The following is a 17,880-nucleotide window of genomic DNA, read 5'->3' as shown; positions in this document are numbered from 1 at the left end:
CTGGAGGCTTTTCTTTCATTTCAATACCCCCATTCAATTTTGCTTAGAAATGTTTTGTGAGTGACCTAATGGAAGCATGGACCTTGAGGTATTACTGCCCCCAATTGGTGTAAAGTCGCAAATAAATAAACGTATGCAACAAAACCAAAGCAATTGCCGAAAGAAGATAATGAAGAAGTCGTACTCATGTGGATACATCACTCGGTAACGTCTCCTGCTGTATACGTATGTGTTTTTCTTTCGTAGTACCACAGATTGTAGTACCATAGAGTAAAACGTTGATAGTACATAATCGCAAATTTTAGTCATTGTAATTATTAATTTTTCGGTCTACCTATACTACACTTGTCTATACAGGGTGTTCGAATAATAGGGTCACCTCAATATCGCTTTTATTCGGCGTGATTCGAAAAAATGGTCGAATATAATTCTGTACGCGAGATTACGATCTATCCGATGGGCGATTGAAATTCTCGGTTACACTTCCGGTTAAACCGGAAATCAATGCCACTTTTCTTTTTCAAATACAACTGCAACACGCACACATACAAAAGAGACTGCGGCATTAAGCGTCTTTGGTTCGAATCCGGGTTCTACCATGGACATTTGTAAATGTATATAGTGGTTTGGGTTGGCAGAGCTGAAACCCCGCCCACTGAAAGACAAAGACAAAAAAATATGGCAGCGTAAATCTTCTTTCATACAAGTCACGATCGAATCTGTGCGCAAATAGTATAAGAAACAAATCTAAAATAGTGAATCTGTATGAGATCTAGCGGTAGAACAAAGAACTAAGAAGTGAAAACTTTACTAACAAAATTAACCGCACCGAATTTGCACAAGAAATACACAGATGCCGTAACGATTAATAAATGAATCTAAATTGAAACCTGAATTTCAAAAAATCAAATTAGAGAACCCCTCTTTCTTGTATTGCTTATACACCGTCCGGCAGCGGCCACGAGATGAGGGAGCAACATATACTGCGGTGAATCGAACTGTATGCGGCATTCCATTACCGATATAGTTAAACCAAATAATACAGAGGAACATCACACAACATGATTCAGATAACGGTATGGTAAAACAACTTGGAGCTATGCCACGCTTCAAATATCATCGAATAATCTAAATAATAGCAAGGTTTTAAACGAAATTCAAAGATAAATAGTTAGTACCAGCTGCCGGGTAGCTGCGTCCCACTTGCTACGTTGTTTGGCTTCATCTTCGCTTTACTTTCGGAAAAAAAGCAAAAATAGCAAATGCAGCAACAAAAAAGGGAAAGCTATTGTCTCTGTTTATACTTATTTGAGTGAAGAAAGTAAGTGTAAACGAATTGTGAAAGACCTAAATTAAGCATGTAAGTGGGCTGATAGAGACAGGGTTACATAACTCGTGTAACAAGAGGCAGAGGACTTGATTGTACCAATCAAATAATCAAACAACAAGACGTAAAAAAGAACAAGCTTAAGACATAAACTTGAAGGAGAAAAGAAGGCGGTGTGAAAAACGCGCAACGAAAGCGCGAAGAAAAAATGTGAAAGTAGGGGGAAAGAAGGAAGTATGCACTGGGTCCTTTGAAGAGGTGGATATGAATGAGATAGGAGCGAAGTGGTGTAAAGTGACAAAAGAATGTGACACGATGGAACGAAACATAAAAGAAAGAAAGGCATGGAACAAGCAGGCGTAAATAAGTCGTGAACGTAGAGGTGGCGTGAAAAAGAAGTATGAAGGAGAACTGAAAATGGCTGCAAATGAAAGAGAGGAGGATACCAATACACTGAAACGAATACCTGAAAAAAAAGGCATAAAAAAGAAAGCACAAAGGAAGAAGATGCGTTGTCGTGAAGAATGAAATACAGCCGTTGTAACGGAATACTGACAATTACCATGGTTCATAAAAAAAGAAATATAAAAAATGCAATGCACATTTCGTTATCACGTGCCCCTGGTAAATTTGATTCTTATAGAATTTTACCTTTACCACTTAATAAATTATTGGTACATACTTCTGTGGAAATATACAACTCCTCCTCAATGCTAAACAAAATCTGAATTCAACCAAAGGAATGGTAACACTGAAATAAAATGCAAATAAAATTCCCAATCACTGAAACAAAATAACCAAAATCCTTTGCTTGGATCTGATTTTTGCCAACGAATGAAATACAATACAGAATCCTTTTATGAAAATGGTTCTCATAGGTCGATTCCTAAAAATGTATACAATGCAAAAAATTCAAAACAACTTACAGTAACTGACGTGGACGAGATTACTTTCAGGTTACAATTGAACCTCTCTCTCCCTGGAAAAATGCCGCTCTTTTTAAACAATATCAGCACTAGAATAAAACGCCAAAATTCCGCTGATATTCAATTTTTCCCAATGAATTAAGTTTTATGGTGTGAGTAAATGCACAAATTAATCGTCTTTTAAGTTTTCTGCCGAATGATGTTGTGTACAAAGTATTATTTATCGCGTTTTAGTTACCGTTAGCGACGCCAACGAAGAAAAGTCTGTTTTACAAAAAATAAGAACATCTAATTCCGTTTCTATGTGAAGAGCCCGTCTCCAATTCGAAAATGTTCCCTCGCGTAAATTTGTATCATTCGTAAATGAATGACATCGCTAAAAATTAGGCTAACCTCTAAATTTTAATGTAAAATTGAGTCTGTAGGTAATTAGCGACGCGAAAATAAATCGATAACTCGAAAAACTGTCAACCTAAACATGCTCCACCTTCGGTGTCGCATTTTTATTAGTTGACAGTTTTTCTCGTCTAATTGCTAGGCAGGCAACAGATTTTCATTACCTTAACAACCCAAATTTACTCGGTAAAATACAAACCTCTTGTGCAATTATAAGTGATTAAATTTTATTAAAGTGGTCAAGGGTATAGTAGATTAAGGGGTTGTATTTGACTTTTGTCTAAATTTTGCCCAGTGGTACAATGTCACTTTAAACTTCAATTTATAGCTAAATTGTGGGTTGAAGGATTTGATTGACTAATATTTCACAAGTTGACCAATCGTGTTTCTGAAATCTGTCAGTTAAACTAATCTGAAGTTTACCAGGTCTTATGGCCGTTTGCACCGACAAATTTAAGCAGAGCTTAAAATCCATGGCAACGATTATTGAGACAATGGTTGCCATGGATTTTAAGCTACGCTTAAGCTAAGCTTTGCTTAAATTTGTCGGTGCAAACGGTCATTAATGTCAAAAGTGTATTTTTATTAAAAATAGCGCCAGGCAACATTGGATATACTGTAACGCAAAGTTGATAAATTAGGGGATGGGGTGTATTACGTTTTGTGACCATTATCAAGGGGTTAATGCAGTGTAGGGTTTTGCCTAAATTTTCTTTCTCAATGTCAAATAGGAATTTTTATTAGGAACTGATCCAGGCAACATTTGATATAATTTACCTTTATGTAATAATAATGAAATAATAAACCCTTGTTGGTGAATGGGGGATGAGTGAGGGGGGTGGTACGCAGATTATTGTAGTCTAGGGCCGAATTTTGAGCTAATCCACCTTTAGGATAACCCCAAGTTTAACTTATTAATCTACTTACTATTTTGCTGCACGTTTTTGGTTATCTCTTTTTTTGTTTTATAATTTACTTCTGGATTGCATCCAAAAGTCATAGTAGTTTGTATTGTACCTATGTAATTACGACGTTTGCGCCATTAACGCAGCATGCGATCATGCCACGTCTGACGTCACTCACGGCAGATGTTGCTACGTGGCAAAGATATTGTGTTCAAGTTTTCAATTTTTCTTTGCGTTTCTGATTCTGGCGGAATAATTTTGGACACGAAAGTGAATATAATTACAAAACGGATTTAAGTAGCGATGCTGCGTGTCCAAAATTACCCCCATCTCTTACACCATTATAAGTAGGTAGTGGCAAAGATTGACTAACCTTTCGATTTTCCTTTTGGGGTCCAGAGTTTCCTTTTCCTCCATTTATAAGCACAATACACAAATAGTCGATTCAAATGTAAACGATAAAACACTGTACAAACGTAGTACATCGTAAACGCGAACGAAATAAACTTCTCGCAGTGATAAGCTGCAATTGCAAACGCCTTTTACAAAAATGGAACACGTTCGGAGCATCACAACCGGCTACAGATTTTGATTCGGACGTAGTCGGTTCCTGGCGGTAACGTCAGTACCTAGAGATAAAATAAAATTGAAATTAACACATGTTTTGAATAAAATGTATTTGATTAATATTGCTAAACTAATAGTTGAGGCCTTGATATTTTTTTGTAAGCGATTTACGGCCGTTTGCATCGTGAAACTTAGATTGTTTAAAATTAAAATCAATGGCAACGATTGTCGTGACTCGTGACAATGGTTGTCATGGATATTGAACTATGCTTAATATTATTATTATATTATTTAAAGGTATAGGTAATACAACCACAATTCGCCGACGAAGTACATAATACCTCATAATTCCATACTTCTTCAATGATTCTATTATAATATGTACTTTGTCCAAAATAGGGGTAGAGTAGTCAGGGGCGGATCCAGGATAATTATAAGAGAGGGGGTTGGAATAATTTGGAACAATTTTTTATGAAAAAATGTTGAACAAAATGTTGAGTTTTTTTGGCTTTCCGAGAAGTTATTTTGTAAATGTGAATAACGTCCGATTATAGAGTTTTTTATTTTTCGCAATCCTTTGGGGAGGAACTTAAGCCCCCAGCCCCTGGGTGCGGCCTGTCGCATATTATAACAATGGCAAAAAAACTCGCTTTTAAAACACCACAACTGGCTCGAAAACAATAACACTTTGTTATTGCGCGGATGGTAAGACTTCTCTTATAGGTATTACACCAATTATTTCTTCATTATTGTTATACACAAGTTTTTTAAATTTGAAATATCATGAGTAAAAACTTCATAGCATTAAACTTGTTTCTGCATTCTTTAAGTAATAGAACGATTACTTTTTATATTTTATAATAGTGCACAGTCGGCTGGATTACAGGTATCAAAATAAGCATCACAGACAAATACGCTCTCTTTCAAAATAAGCCGAGTCCCGTCTATTCTTAATTTTTGCTATTTAAGCATAAACCACCTCTAATAAAATCAACATGGCTATTCCCGACGATACTAGAAATTCCATCTACGCCACCAGAACCGATAACCACCTGAATCGCTTATCTCGCACGTGACATTGTTCGTCGAAAAACCAACTACCTAAATTCTTGTCCGATAACAACTTTTTATCAAGATAAAATTCGCGCAAAAATTTCCATTAATACTAAGTTTCCCGTCTTAAATTTATGATACAAACTAAATGCAACAAATAGAATTAAATTAATTAACCAGTTACCAACTAACTAAATTTACAAAAGAAACCAACATTAAAGAGATAAATCAACAAATTTTCACATTGTTCACATTGGAAATGTAAATGATTTTGTTGATAGGATATCTTTAATATTCCAAACAAAACGTACTGCTAACTATTATGAGTGCATGGAATGAGGAGGTGTTCGAAAAGTTCTTTGGTCACTTCTTTTCAAAAAAACGCTGTATGGACAACTATTTACGGCAGTTCAATTAACGACAAACAATAGCTGTAATTCAACTTACAATGCATACCAAATTTAAAATGACATATACAGGGAGACCAAAGAAATGCCAAAGATCCAAGATGTTTCGTTGGGGAGCTACATCTCGAAAGGTTCCAAAATTTGCGTATCTTATTTGGTTTTGAAATATGCTATTTACGTTTTTGTTAAAATTCTTACCCAATCAATAGCCAGTCCTAAGGGGAATTCGAACAAATCCCGACGAAATTTGGCATTTGGCTATTTTTCAACAGCGGGACAACCAAAATCATCAAAACTGTATTTCAGAACATCCACAGGATAAACAACATTTGTCATACTATTTGCATTAAATCAAATTGAACCTCTTCTTTAATTAATGGTTAATCGATCGTTTGTTGCGCGGTATGTGTTATTCTGAGCCTGAGTACTTGTTTTTCGTCCAAATTATTTGATTGTTTAATATCGAATAAATTTGTTCATCTGTAAATAGTAATTACTCGAGGCCAAATTACGACCTAGATAAGAGTTTTCATGTTAAATTTTTCTATTTCGTGCTAAGAATTCCATCAAATGTTAACTAAAAATTTGTTACATAATAATATTAACCTCTTGCCAGGAAAGATTTGTGGTCACAGAACACTTGATCCTGGTCTACAATCTATGTTTTTCTAAAGATGTGAGTCACTTCCGGGACAGTACCATGTCAATGTTGAACAAAAAGACTTTTCGTTCAACATTGGCACGATCCTATTCCGGAAGTCGCTCGTATCTTAAGAAAAACATAGATTGCAGATCAACACAAGGTGTGCTGTGGCCGGCAATCTTTCTTGGCGAGAGTTATATAATAAATTCGTTGGCTATTTGTATTTGTCGGCTGGCAAAACCGTAACGTCGTGAACTTACGGCTTTTTGCAGCAGGTGGGGAGGGGAAGATGAGTAGATATTTCGGCACTTGACGGTGGAAAAATTCTGGAGAGCATGGGAATAATCTGAATGGCCCATCTCCTAATTGTTGCAGTTGGCCCGGAGCGCGGGGTCATATTTAGGGTGCTTTGAGTTCATTCGTATGTTTCGCCAGTTGGCCCGGTAATTATACTGGAAGTCTTATATTTTCGGCAGTTGGTCTGGGGTGCGAGATTGGATACAAATGATAATTTTCTCCTTTCTAATTGTTTCTTTTTAAATTGGTAATAAAATGCATAAACAAAACCGCGCACGAGGCAGGAAAGTTGTAACACGGGATTCATCTCGCACTTTGATCTTGAGATCTGTGCATGCGGTTAGGTCATTAGCCCCATGCTAAAAGTTATTGCTAATGGGTCAGGTCACTTAACCCGAAACAGATCGGTTAAATAAACAGAAACAGACCTGTCTCAGGTGAACAGACCTGTTTCTGATGAACAGACTTGTTTCTGATAAACTGACCTGATTTGCAAATGCACTAAAAAGCTAAGGGAGTAGAGTGTTAAAATGCTGTGTCAAGCAAATCACTGTAACTTGATTAAAAGGTTCTTAAGTTCCCAACTGCTTTCCGGGACCAGAAGTTCTATATAGTATTGTAGACAGTAGTGGTAGAGCTTAGAGCTTTTGATTGGTTCTCAGGTAGCCGAAGCTAGAGAAAGGTTTTAGAAAAAGTGTAAGAAGATTTGGAAAGCTGGAGCTTTGAGAATTTACTGGACTCTCTTAGTTTTGGAAAATTACTTAGAATATAGCGCTCGGCCGCTCTGGAAAGGATACTCGGGGTGCAGGTGATGAAAAATACAAAAACCAGAACCCTTCGGCTAAGACTTGAAAGATACTAGTCATGGTAAGGATCAAGAAAACTTATAGGACTTTCTTAAACATTCTAATCTGTAATCTCTGTTCATAACTGGAAAAATTAATTTTAAAGATTTAAAATTTTGATAATGTCTCCATGACAAAACTATAGGATCAAAATTTATTTCCTTAGTTATGAGTGCACCAAAATCAAAAAATTGTTCATAAACAACGAATTAAAATTCGTTTCAAAGAACTTGGACACACGATCTCATTTTTAATTTAAAATGTTTAAAGAGGAGGTAATATTTTTTTTGTCATATTAATAGTAGAAGTTCTTCCATATGAACCGCTCTGTATGTTGGGAAGTGTAGGGCAATAGCAGTCGGTACAATAGCCACCACAATTCGTTCATCTTGTGAAGGTAGTGTAGTCACGTAATTTTTATTTATTTTTTAAGGTTATGTCCACAGAAATGAAATTTTATAAGAAAGCTTGATTGAGTGATCTTTAGCAATAAAAATGCAGCCTCGTGAAAAAAGTCATTCCCATCCGGGGATGACACTGAAGGAGAAAGAGAAGTATATCGAAAACTTTCGCTTTCCCTTCTGCGATGTTTCGGCAAAATACGAAAGGGTTGCGAAAATTGGACAAGGAACTTTCGGGTAATTTCTTACTTACATTTGAAACTTTGAGCACTACATGCATATTGTAGAGAAGTGTTCAAGGCGAAAGAGAGAGCAAATCCAAAGAAGTTGGTGGCGATGAAAAAGGTTCTGATGGAGAACGAAAAAGAGGGGGTTGGTGTAATCAATTTAGCGTGTAAAACACTAATTTGATTACCTACTTTTAGTTCCCCATAACAGCCTTACGCGAGATACGCATCTTGCAAAGGCTTAAGCACGAGAACGTAGTAATGCTGATTGAAATTTGCCACAAACGGGCATGCCAAGAGAATAAGTGCTTGTCGACGTTTTACCTTGTTTTCGAGTTTTGCGAGCACGACCTCGCCGGTCTCCTATCAAATGCTAATGTAAAATTTAATTTAGGCGAAATTAAGAAAGTTATGCAGCAGTTATTAAACGGCTTGTATTATATTCACAGTAACAAAATTTTACATAGGGACATGAAGGCTGCCAACGTACTTATAACGAAGAATGGTGTTCTGAAGCTGGCAGATTTCGGCTTGGCTCGTGCTTTTAGTGCCAATAAAAATGGTCAACCGAACAGGTAACTCGATCCATTATAATAATTAAAAAAATAGTCAATGAATGATTTACCATTTTGTATGCAATTGCTTAAAGTCACACAGTATACAAGACGGGGCAGACAAGTATCATAAGTTTTAAGAATATAGCAAAATGCCATTGAGAAAAGTTGTTCAGAATGGAACGTTGTACCGAAGTATAAAATCATGGCCTAAGTATTCAGATTTTTATTTTTTTTGGAAAATTTTTGATTATTCCATTTTGTTATATTCTTAGAAAATATGGTATCTATTCTTGAGTGAACTTTATATTTTTAGCCTATCCTTTATACTGTATGACTGGAAGCATAGAGTAATCAACGTTGTTTACTTTATGCTGGAAGTCATTCTAATTGCATATAAATGGATATCAAACATATATCAACATTTGACGATATTTAGAACTAATTAAAGACCACACTGTATTTACTACTTATATGTGTTGGGAACAATGAATTTTTGCTTGATCTCACCACAGTCTTTTCATTTATTATTAGGTAGGTAGGTATAGGTTTTAATAGGTATAACACTTATAATGAAGGTTAAAAATTATTGCATTTAAGTAAAAGGATGACAGGAAAATGTATAGGCTGTTCCATTACAAAAAACCGGGATATACAAATATAAAATTGTTTAACTCGTTTAGCGGACTAACTAAAGTCGAAGTAAATGATATGAAGTCTGAAGTCAATATTTAAGATTAAAAATTGCGATGGTTAGCATAGATATCACTTGCGCATGCGCGATTCTGCTCTTGTGTACCAAATTTGGTTTCAATCGGTTCAGCCGGAAATGAGAGTTTGATGCAATACATCACTTATTAATGTGTGGGTGGTAAAAGATTTTTTAGGATACCTAATTCCAAATTTTTCCAAAAATTTTTTAAATCAAGTATTAAAAAAGGCGTAGAATTTCGAACCAAATTCCATTACAAAAATTTATCTTTTTGACTCCTTACTTTGTGATCGCACCCTGTATAATTAAAAATATTTTTAAATATGCGGAATATTCGACCATTATTATCACACAAGTACAATCTCGACAAATCCTTAGGGCCATAAGAGTACTCCGCGCGATCGTTGGGTCACCCTGCACTGTTAAGTGAAACTTTTAAAATAGTCACAGTGGATTTTTGAAGCACCATGTATATATGTATCAAATTTTAAAAATCATTTACTCATTTATGTTTCAATAAAAAAAGTTAAATCTTTATATGCATATTATATGCACCAATAATGAGTCACAGTAGGCCAAAAATGTGATCCACAGTTGGCTCTGACAAGAGAGATAGACATATCGATCATGTGTAATTGTTACCTTTCAGTGACAAGAGTAAGTAGGTAGTTTTACTGCATGAGTAGGTAGTTCTAATACCAACCTACTTAAAATTAATATTAGACGTGACCTAACATTTCCACAGCCTTCTCTGAATCAAAATGCTGTCATTGAACTTTGATAAGTCACCGCAAAAATTGTGTCATGATAACATTGAAAACAAAATGACACCATACAAAATGGGGTCATTGACTTCTGGTCTTCAATATGGAAAATAACACCGCTAAAGAAACGTACGTAATTGAAATTTGATATCCTTGAAGATGAAACATGGCGCCACTAAAGTTAGACCTTTGATGAGCTTGGAAATGAAATACGACACCGCGAAACATAGGGCCAATCGACCTCTGATGACCTTGAAATTAAAATATGACGCTGCAAAAAGTTTGAGTAATAGTAATTGAATTTTGATATCCTCTAAAAAGAAACCACAAAATGGGGTGATTGACCTTTGGAGAGGAACGTTCCTTGAGCTTTTCTTGGCCTACTTTCCAAGGTCACCATCAGTACAGTGTTTGGGGGAAGGGTCGAATGCCCTTGAGCCTCGCCTTGATCTATTTTCCAAGGTCACGGCGAGGTGGCGACCGACCATGAGACCCGGTTCGCCCTTGTATTTCTATTTGAGGGTTATTGAGATTTCATGTTTGGGTTAAATGTTATATGACAGTTACTTTTAGTTATATTCAACTGAAACATGAACGATGTGCTCTAAATTTAAGCACTAAGTTTTAACCTGTAAGAAAATAGAGGAAACAAATTGTGGTGAGATTAATATAATAATAATGCATTGTTATATGCATATACAGTGCATGCTCTCAAACTTATTAATAATATACGTGCGGGGGCAGTACAAGGAGATTATGCTTTTAATACTTCAATTCAATCATAATGATAGTTCGGTGAGGAACAAGGATAGCGTTATCGAAAAATTACCTAAATTAGTTAGAAGGGATTTAGTCCATAAGACCCCATACTGCGTCTGAAGGTGCGAAGGCAGTCTAGTTGTAACATTATTCTTTTAGATTTACAAATCGTGTGGTGACACTGTGGTATCGTCCACCAGAGTTGTTATTAGGCGAACGTAATTACGGCCCCCCCGTCGATTTGTGGGGCGCCGGATGTATTATGGCGGAGATGTGGACGAGATCGCCGATCATGCAGGGTAATACGGAGCAGCAGCAGCTTACGCTCATTTCGCAACTGTGCGGCTCGATCACGCCGGCCGTCTGGCCGGGCGTCGAACATTTAGAGTTGTACAAACAGATGGACTTACCACAACAACAAAAGCGTAAAGTGAAGGATCGCCTGAAACCTTACATGAGAGACGCGTACGCCTGCGATCTCTTAGATAAGCTATTAGTGCTGGATCCTTCGAAGCGGGCCGACGCCGATACCGCGTTAAATCACGATTTTTTTTGGACTGATCCGATGCCTTGCGATTTGGGAAAGATGTTGGGACAACATTCGCAGAGTATGTTTGAGTTTCTGGCACCGCCGAGACGTACCCGACCTCATCATACCATGGCAAATCAAAGACCAACAACATCTGCAATACAAGACGGTGGATATCAAGATCGCGTTTTCTAGTTACAGATGATTGTTTAAGGAACTATTTTTATTTTTGTATAATAAAGTTTTGTAATCTGATTTTGTTTATTATAGAACCTAATCTATCTAAGGTTCAGCTGCAATCAAACGACGTAGCCAATCGGCCCGCTATGGATGGCATGAATGAACTCGTACGTTGTGTAATCGGTTCTTTTATGTGTTGAGACGTGTGAGACATAATCGGAAGGGGAATTGAATAAAATGGGGAATTTTGTGTGTGAGAAAAGACAAGAACAAATAAAATATATTACGCACACAACAAGGCAATACCAGGGAAACCTTCTACGGGACAAAAACCCAGGCATAGCCCATACAAATACGTGAAATAAATCAACTACGACAACAAAATGGATAAGAGAAAAATTCCCAAATAAAACATCTCAAATTGTACTACAAAAATGGGTTAATGGATCAAATTCATAAAAACACCACAAGAATCACTTTCTGAGCTAAACATTTTTGGCTTAAACTTCATTAATGGTTGTCCTAGTAAAACCGATTACGATAAAAGTCTCTGTATTGAATTTTTCTAGCACTGGTATTATCTACACAGTTTATCTAAACATTTTTGCACTAGGCATATAAGCATTAGGTAATGGGAAACAATTCCATTGATGACATTAATCGGAAAAGAAATAATCGAGAAAGCACTTAGCACTTTCACAACTGTTTGCAGCAGAAAAAAGATGATATAGTATTTAACAAGCCATTTTTATCCATCGCCATGTTAGTAGGCTCGATTGAGCCATAACCTTGTATGACACTGGGCGCAGTGTTTGTGGATGTATCAGATCTTGAAGGTTGTTTAGTAATCACTGTGTCTTCATTTGGCTCGTGCTCTTCATCTAAAGATTGCCTTGAGATCGTTTCATCCCGTACCGCTTTTACGGACGATGAGCGCCGGTGACCCCTACGAGGTTTTTTGCATTTTGACTCCTCTTGATTAGATATCTGATTGTTAACTGAATCTGTTAGCAGAGGCTCCTTTTTCGTGTGCCGTGTTTGACCACTTCCAGCTTTGGTGCTTGCTGCCCATGTCGACTTTTCTGTCTTTCTTTTTCCTTTCCTTTCTTGTACTTTTCTTCGACTTTGCCTTCTTACGTCTTTTATCATTGCTCGCTTGACGCGATGGCGGTAAGTTCTTCTTTCTCTTTTTCTGCTTCTTTGAATTGTGTGCATTGTGCGATTGTTTCTTGCCAGTACCACCTGCACTTATGTCACGTAAATTTAATCTTAAATTTTCTTTCTCCACAAGTCGTGCGTCTGGTTGAATTCTAATTATTTTACCCGCCGCCGATGGAATCTCTGCTATTGGTATATGTGGGGTTTTCAGCGAATCATGATACTCGTCCAAATCGCTTGGACCTGATTCACTGGCCGATGAATGCTCTGTTAATACTAAATGGTTTTCTGAAATCATATCAAAACTAGAAGCGCTCTTAACTAAAGTCAAATAGAAACTGCAACAATATACTAATGTCATTTAAAAATCCCTTATCTTAGTAGTATTATTTATTGTGATAATAGAGCTTCATAGAGGCACTTAGTATAATCATTCATTTTTTATCTCATTTTTGAAAATGTATTTTTAGTCTTTAGCGAAATCAACCAAAATGCGAATTGCTGGTGGAATCGGGTACCGACAAAGGGAAAGTGGTTACCCTGACAAGATCTTACTGATGGTGGTTAGAACTGATTAATCTGATCTGCCACACAAACATGGGCTGAAGTCGCTTCGATCTCACACAAGGACTTTGATAATTTGTTTATTAACCCATCGAATATGCAGCGAAAGCTAGAGTAAATAAACAGTCTGAAGTTCTGCAGATGCAATTTATAAAAAGTTAAAATAATTATAGGACAGTAATATCGGAATGTTTCTACTGAACATGTTTTCCCCATTTGATGATGGTTACAGCCCAAACATTACTTTATTAGTTTTGCGAAAGCTCTATTTACAGAGTATTCAACATCCTTACATGTTCTTTTCAAAAAACAATACAACATTTGCTGTTGCTCTAAAAAGTACAAGAAAAGCATCTACTGTGCTGATATACCCCTACGGTTAGGCAACACAGCTTACATATGAAAGATGTGAAAAATACGAAACGCTCTGTACAAAAATCGCGAGGATGAGTTTTCACTTCATATACTGTTCCAATTTTTCGCTGTATCATGTTGCTTCCTCATCTCTTGTGTCTTTGCAATACGAGAAAGTGGGCCCGCTAACTAACTTTTCTTCGGTTTAGCCCAAGGAGGCTGTTTGATCGACTGGAGACTGATAGCATTTGCACATGTACTGTTCATGCTAAACTAATAGTAGCCGAGCTGCAGTAGAGCGATGTCTTTTTGATTTTGTTTTTTTTATGTACAGGGTGGCTCAAATTCGTGGATCACCATTGGGATCTCTCTAAACTGTGAGAGATACCGTGTAGGTTAAATGGGGACAAAGTTCCCCTTTTTATGACTAAAAACGCTTTTGAAATTTTTGACAAATCTTTGAAAATAACTGAGATCACTGAAAATGTCAAATTTCGATTTCATTTTCCCTAACTCTATGGGCACTTTTTCTCGGAGAATCTGAATTTGTTATCAAAATTTCCATAGCACGCAGATGTAGAAGCTACAGGCTCCTACTTTTTTATTTCTTATGGACGCGATATTGGATTTGTACCGAATGAGATAGAGGCCAAAAATGGCTCTAGAAAGTGATTATTAAATTTCCTTTCAAATAAATCTGTTGGAAAAATGTACGAATTTGGGCTACAAATCTTTCTTCTTTATCCAATTTTTTAATAGAATGGTACAATACCTCTATGGTTACGCAACGCACCTCACAACTGAAAGAATGACAGTCTCGAAAAACTACGAAACGCTCTGTGCATACAACAACCATGAAGTCTTCGAATTCGACACAAGGTCGTCTAACTCTAGACGTGATTGCAAAGAGGTGGGAAAGCGAGTAGAAGAAAACCTTTCAAATGCTTGTGATAATCAACCCCTATTGGTAGGCAAAACACCTTTACATCTGAAACAAAAATACGACATGCTCTGTATATAGCGAATCGTGCTACGTTTTTGAATTAAACCGTTCTGTGCAGATGCCGAAAAGGTGATTATTCGTTTATTTTTGTCATTACGAGTTAGTTTATTAGCAGTGTGATGTTACTCTGCTAGATTGAATTTAACTATTCCGTCCAGGAAGTACCTAATTCTTCAGTGAATCTGTTACTTTCTTATTCGTGGCCCGCTGCCGTACGGTGCGTAAAAGCTATACGAAAGGGGGGTCATCTAATTTGATTTTTCTGTGCGAGTGGTTCAACTGTTTCCGTGAGGGAAGTACCTAATAGTCTGATTCTTCGCTTTATCTGATTCTTTCTTATTCATGGATCGTTGCCGGACGGTGCGTAAGCTATACGAGAATTAAGGGACCCTCAAATTAACGACCTAAATAGTTTTGGAAAAGGTGTAAATTTCTAAAGGAAAAACCCTGTGGAAAAAGGAGTTAAAACCTCCTAATGGTATGGGAAACATGATTCCTCAAAGTCTTCGGGTGCGTTCCCATATAGCAATCAAAGGCTTTCAGAAAACCTCCAGACGCTTATCACAGGGCCTTTCCAAAACATTCTATCGCCCTCACACATCTTTTACGGCACTACAAAAATTCTAGTGTTGCCCAGTCAGATTTATAGGCCCTGTACAGGTTCTTTACAAGAGTTTCTAGGCCCGTTCCAAATAATTCTAACTCTGGAAGACCCAGAACGTTGTAAAAAGAGCATATAATACTCCTATAATAAAGGGATAACGTATCTCTGGCTGACACATAAGGAACTTCCCAAAGCGCTGCTTTCCAGAACAATGAAAGACTCTCTTGGAGCCTTGTAAATGCTTTCCAGAACTTATAGATCTTTGGAAAGCACTTCTGAAGGCTATCAAAAGCAGGATATCGCCGTATCAGAACTGCTTACCAGATTTAGTTATATAGCACCTATTCGGCGATCTCTAGCGTCTTTAAAGCAACTATTTAATAACATCTTTTGAGAGTAGGTATATTAAATGTGTGCATAGTGGTTTACATGCTTGGTAAGAACTGTGGAATATAGAAGTTACGTAGCGTAGAAGTATAAAAATAATTTCTTTAAATAGTTACATAACAATACAATTTGAAATACATAACAAAATAAAATCATTGACAGCAGCAGCAGCCCGGGCAATCACTGACATTTTCTTCTGGTGGAGTTGAATTATTTCGCATTTGCCTGTAAGGGATATCCACACAAGTATTGGTACGATGTGATGGTGCAGAGGTAGTAGTTATGCTGTTCGTGTTGCGGGGTGCTCGTGCTCCTGTATTCAAGTTGCTTGATGACGATCGAACTGTGTGGCGTTGTACATTCTGAGTGTTAGTGGTGCTAGTTGGTAAGGTAATTTTGTGATAAGGTGGAGTAAGTGCCCTTTCAGAAACCCTTTGCGAAACAGTGGAAACTGCAAAATTGTTTGAAACATTTTCTTTCTTCAAACTGGTACGACGTTGGGATGAAGTAGAGGTTGCACGTGAGGTGACCACTTTTCCTTTTTTGTTAGCTACAGAAACATTGCGAGGGGTGTTGACAAGAGGTAGCGGAACATTTTCGACTTCACCAATGACTACATTTTCTTTATCGGCCAAGTCAAAACAGGGTGGATCAATTGTGTAGCACGAGGGTAGTGTATTCCATTCTTTACTTACGGAACTGTTTTGAGAATCACTAGCACGAGTAATTGGACGATTTCCTCTTTTTCCTCTCTTGGAAAAGGACCGCTGGGTTTTCCTAGTTGGTTCCGGTGAAGGATTGAGTTCTTGAGTTCTGCACGAGATCGATACAATGGTATATAAAGACGGATCAATCAACACCGGATCTGGTTTTAATGCGTAATAGTCATCATCGAAATCACTTTTACTGCCTCCACTCACTGAATCACTGTCGAAAACATAGCCATGTGCCTTTAAGGCTTTCAAATCTTCAGTACTCATGTCCTCTTTTAAATGTTTGCTCATCAGTATGAATAAACCATTTTTAAAGTTCTATAAACTAGAATTTATTTAAACATTTCGTGTATGTTTAGAAATGATAACAAATCTAAGTGCATATCGAATCGATAATAAACGGGAAGTTTCACACGCAACAATTTTACAATTACATGTATTGTACCACAGATGTATTTACGTAGGCGTAACCTTGCATTGTAAAAAACACCTGAATGTGAAGTGACAATTCCTTATCAATGTTATCGTAAATTATCCTTAACAGATAGAGACTGAACCTAGTGGCTCAACATAGGTTTTGAGTAGGTAACTAATGACTCTCTGTATAACATTTCTACTCCAAGATGCGGCACCCCTAAACGAGGGCGCAAAAAATTCAGATCTCAATTCGAGATTAGGGTTTTTTACCCAAAAATTCGAACTGCATTTTTAGGAAGGGCAACAAGAATGCTCTGAAGTTGATAGGTACAATTTGTAACATGTTACCATTGCCCTCTTTGAAAAATAAATTTTAAAAAAATATTTCTCTACGGCCTCCATATAAAAGTTTGTACGTCTGTCCCTCGGTGTGTCCTTAAGTACTGTAGGCGTTAACATCGGGGGCATATGCGATTAAAACCTTGGGCTTGAGAACTACGAAGTTTGCACTTTTCATTTGCGTGGGAATTAAAAAAAACATGTGGGCTTGGTAGTACAAAATTGGCATTGACCAATAAACAATTAGACATTGCCAGAACGGAGAAACGAGTGTTCGCTTGGCGAAGCAAAAATGAAAAAGGAAACAAATTTTTGGAACCTTTGACCTCCACTCCTTTTTAGATATTAGGTATTTATTTGTCACACCCTGTATAATAGAATTGAAAAGCACCTTGCTTGAAATAAAAATAAACGCAATTGAGTTTGTTGAGATACTTGGGGTGTAATATGTTGCTATATAAAGAATGCATTCTAAAATACGTACCTCTTAGCTACGATATCCACCTTCTTTTTGCCTTGTATTGTCCAAAGTCCATATTGAGGCAAAAATCTGTGGTTTTTATTGGTATCAGCATATATAGTAATTATGAGGTAAATTTCAATTTTTGGAAAGTTAAATGTGGTTGTTAATTTGGATTGCATTCGATTATTTTTGAATTTGAGGTCAACTTTGTTTTGTATTAGACCGCGTTCAGCTGATGCACCAGCGCGCAGTCATCTTCTAGCAACTTCATATACATATTTTTCAGCCACCATCAGCCAAAATTCTACTATTTAAGTATTAACGCCGCCATTAGATACATTATTTGCCGCTCAACTTGCACCACCGCGGCGCATTCTGCTAGTGCG

The 17,880-nt window shown here is 37.0% G+C and overlaps 2 protein-coding genes across 2 annotated transcripts; one reads left to right on the top strand and one right to left on the bottom strand.

Annotated features, from left to right (window-relative positions):
- The first annotated feature begins 7,778 nt into the window (after window positions 1–7,778).
- LOC116174343 (cyclin-dependent kinase 9) lies at window positions 7,779–11,567 on the top strand. Its single transcript, XM_031492250.1, has 4 exons — window positions 7,779–8,004; window positions 8,055–8,139; window positions 8,193–8,569; window positions 10,943–11,567. The coding sequence occupies exons 1-4, from the start codon at window positions 7,862–7,864 to the stop codon at window positions 11,505–11,507; spliced, it is 1,170 nt and encodes a 389-aa protein (XP_031348110.1). The 5' UTR covers window positions 7,779–7,861; the 3' UTR covers window positions 11,508–11,567.
- Window positions 11,568–12,486: 919 nt separating this feature from the next.
- On the bottom strand, window positions 12,487–12,948 carry LOC116174536 (protein pxr1-like). The gene has a single exon (XM_031492471.1). The coding sequence runs from the start codon at window positions 12,946–12,948 to the stop codon at window positions 12,487–12,489; it is 462 nt and encodes a 153-aa protein (XP_031348331.1).
- Between the last annotated feature and the right edge of the window lie 4,932 nt (window positions 12,949–17,880).

Source organism: Photinus pyralis, unplaced genomic scaffold, assembly GCF_008802855.1.
Source record: "Photinus pyralis isolate 1611_PpyrPB1 unplaced genomic scaffold, Ppyr1.3 Ppyr1.4_LG6, whole genome shotgun sequence".
In the NCBI taxonomy this organism is placed as follows: domain Eukaryota; kingdom Metazoa; phylum Arthropoda; class Insecta; order Coleoptera; family Lampyridae; genus Photinus; species Photinus pyralis.
Note: the sequence above shows the minus strand (reverse complement) of the source record. Positions and strands in the feature narration are given on the sequence as shown.

Bases quoted from the DNA above. Each gene is read 5' to 3' on its own strand.
- LOC116174343 (XM_031492250.1), top strand. From the start codon at position 7,862: ATGCAGCCTCGTGAAAAAAGTCATTCCCATCCGGGGATGACACTGAAG. The intron at 8,005-8,054 runs GTAATTTCTTAC...TGCATATTGTAG, and splicing joins ATTGGACAAGGAACTTTCGG to AGAAGTGTTCAAGGCGAAAG. The intron at 8,140-8,192 runs GTTGGTGTAATC...ACCTACTTTTAG, and splicing joins TGGAGAACGAAAAAGAGGGG to TTCCCCATAACAGCCTTACG.
- LOC116174536 (XM_031492471.1), bottom strand. From the start codon at position 12,948: ATGATTTCAGAAAACCATTTAGTATTAACAGAGCATTCATCGGCCAGT.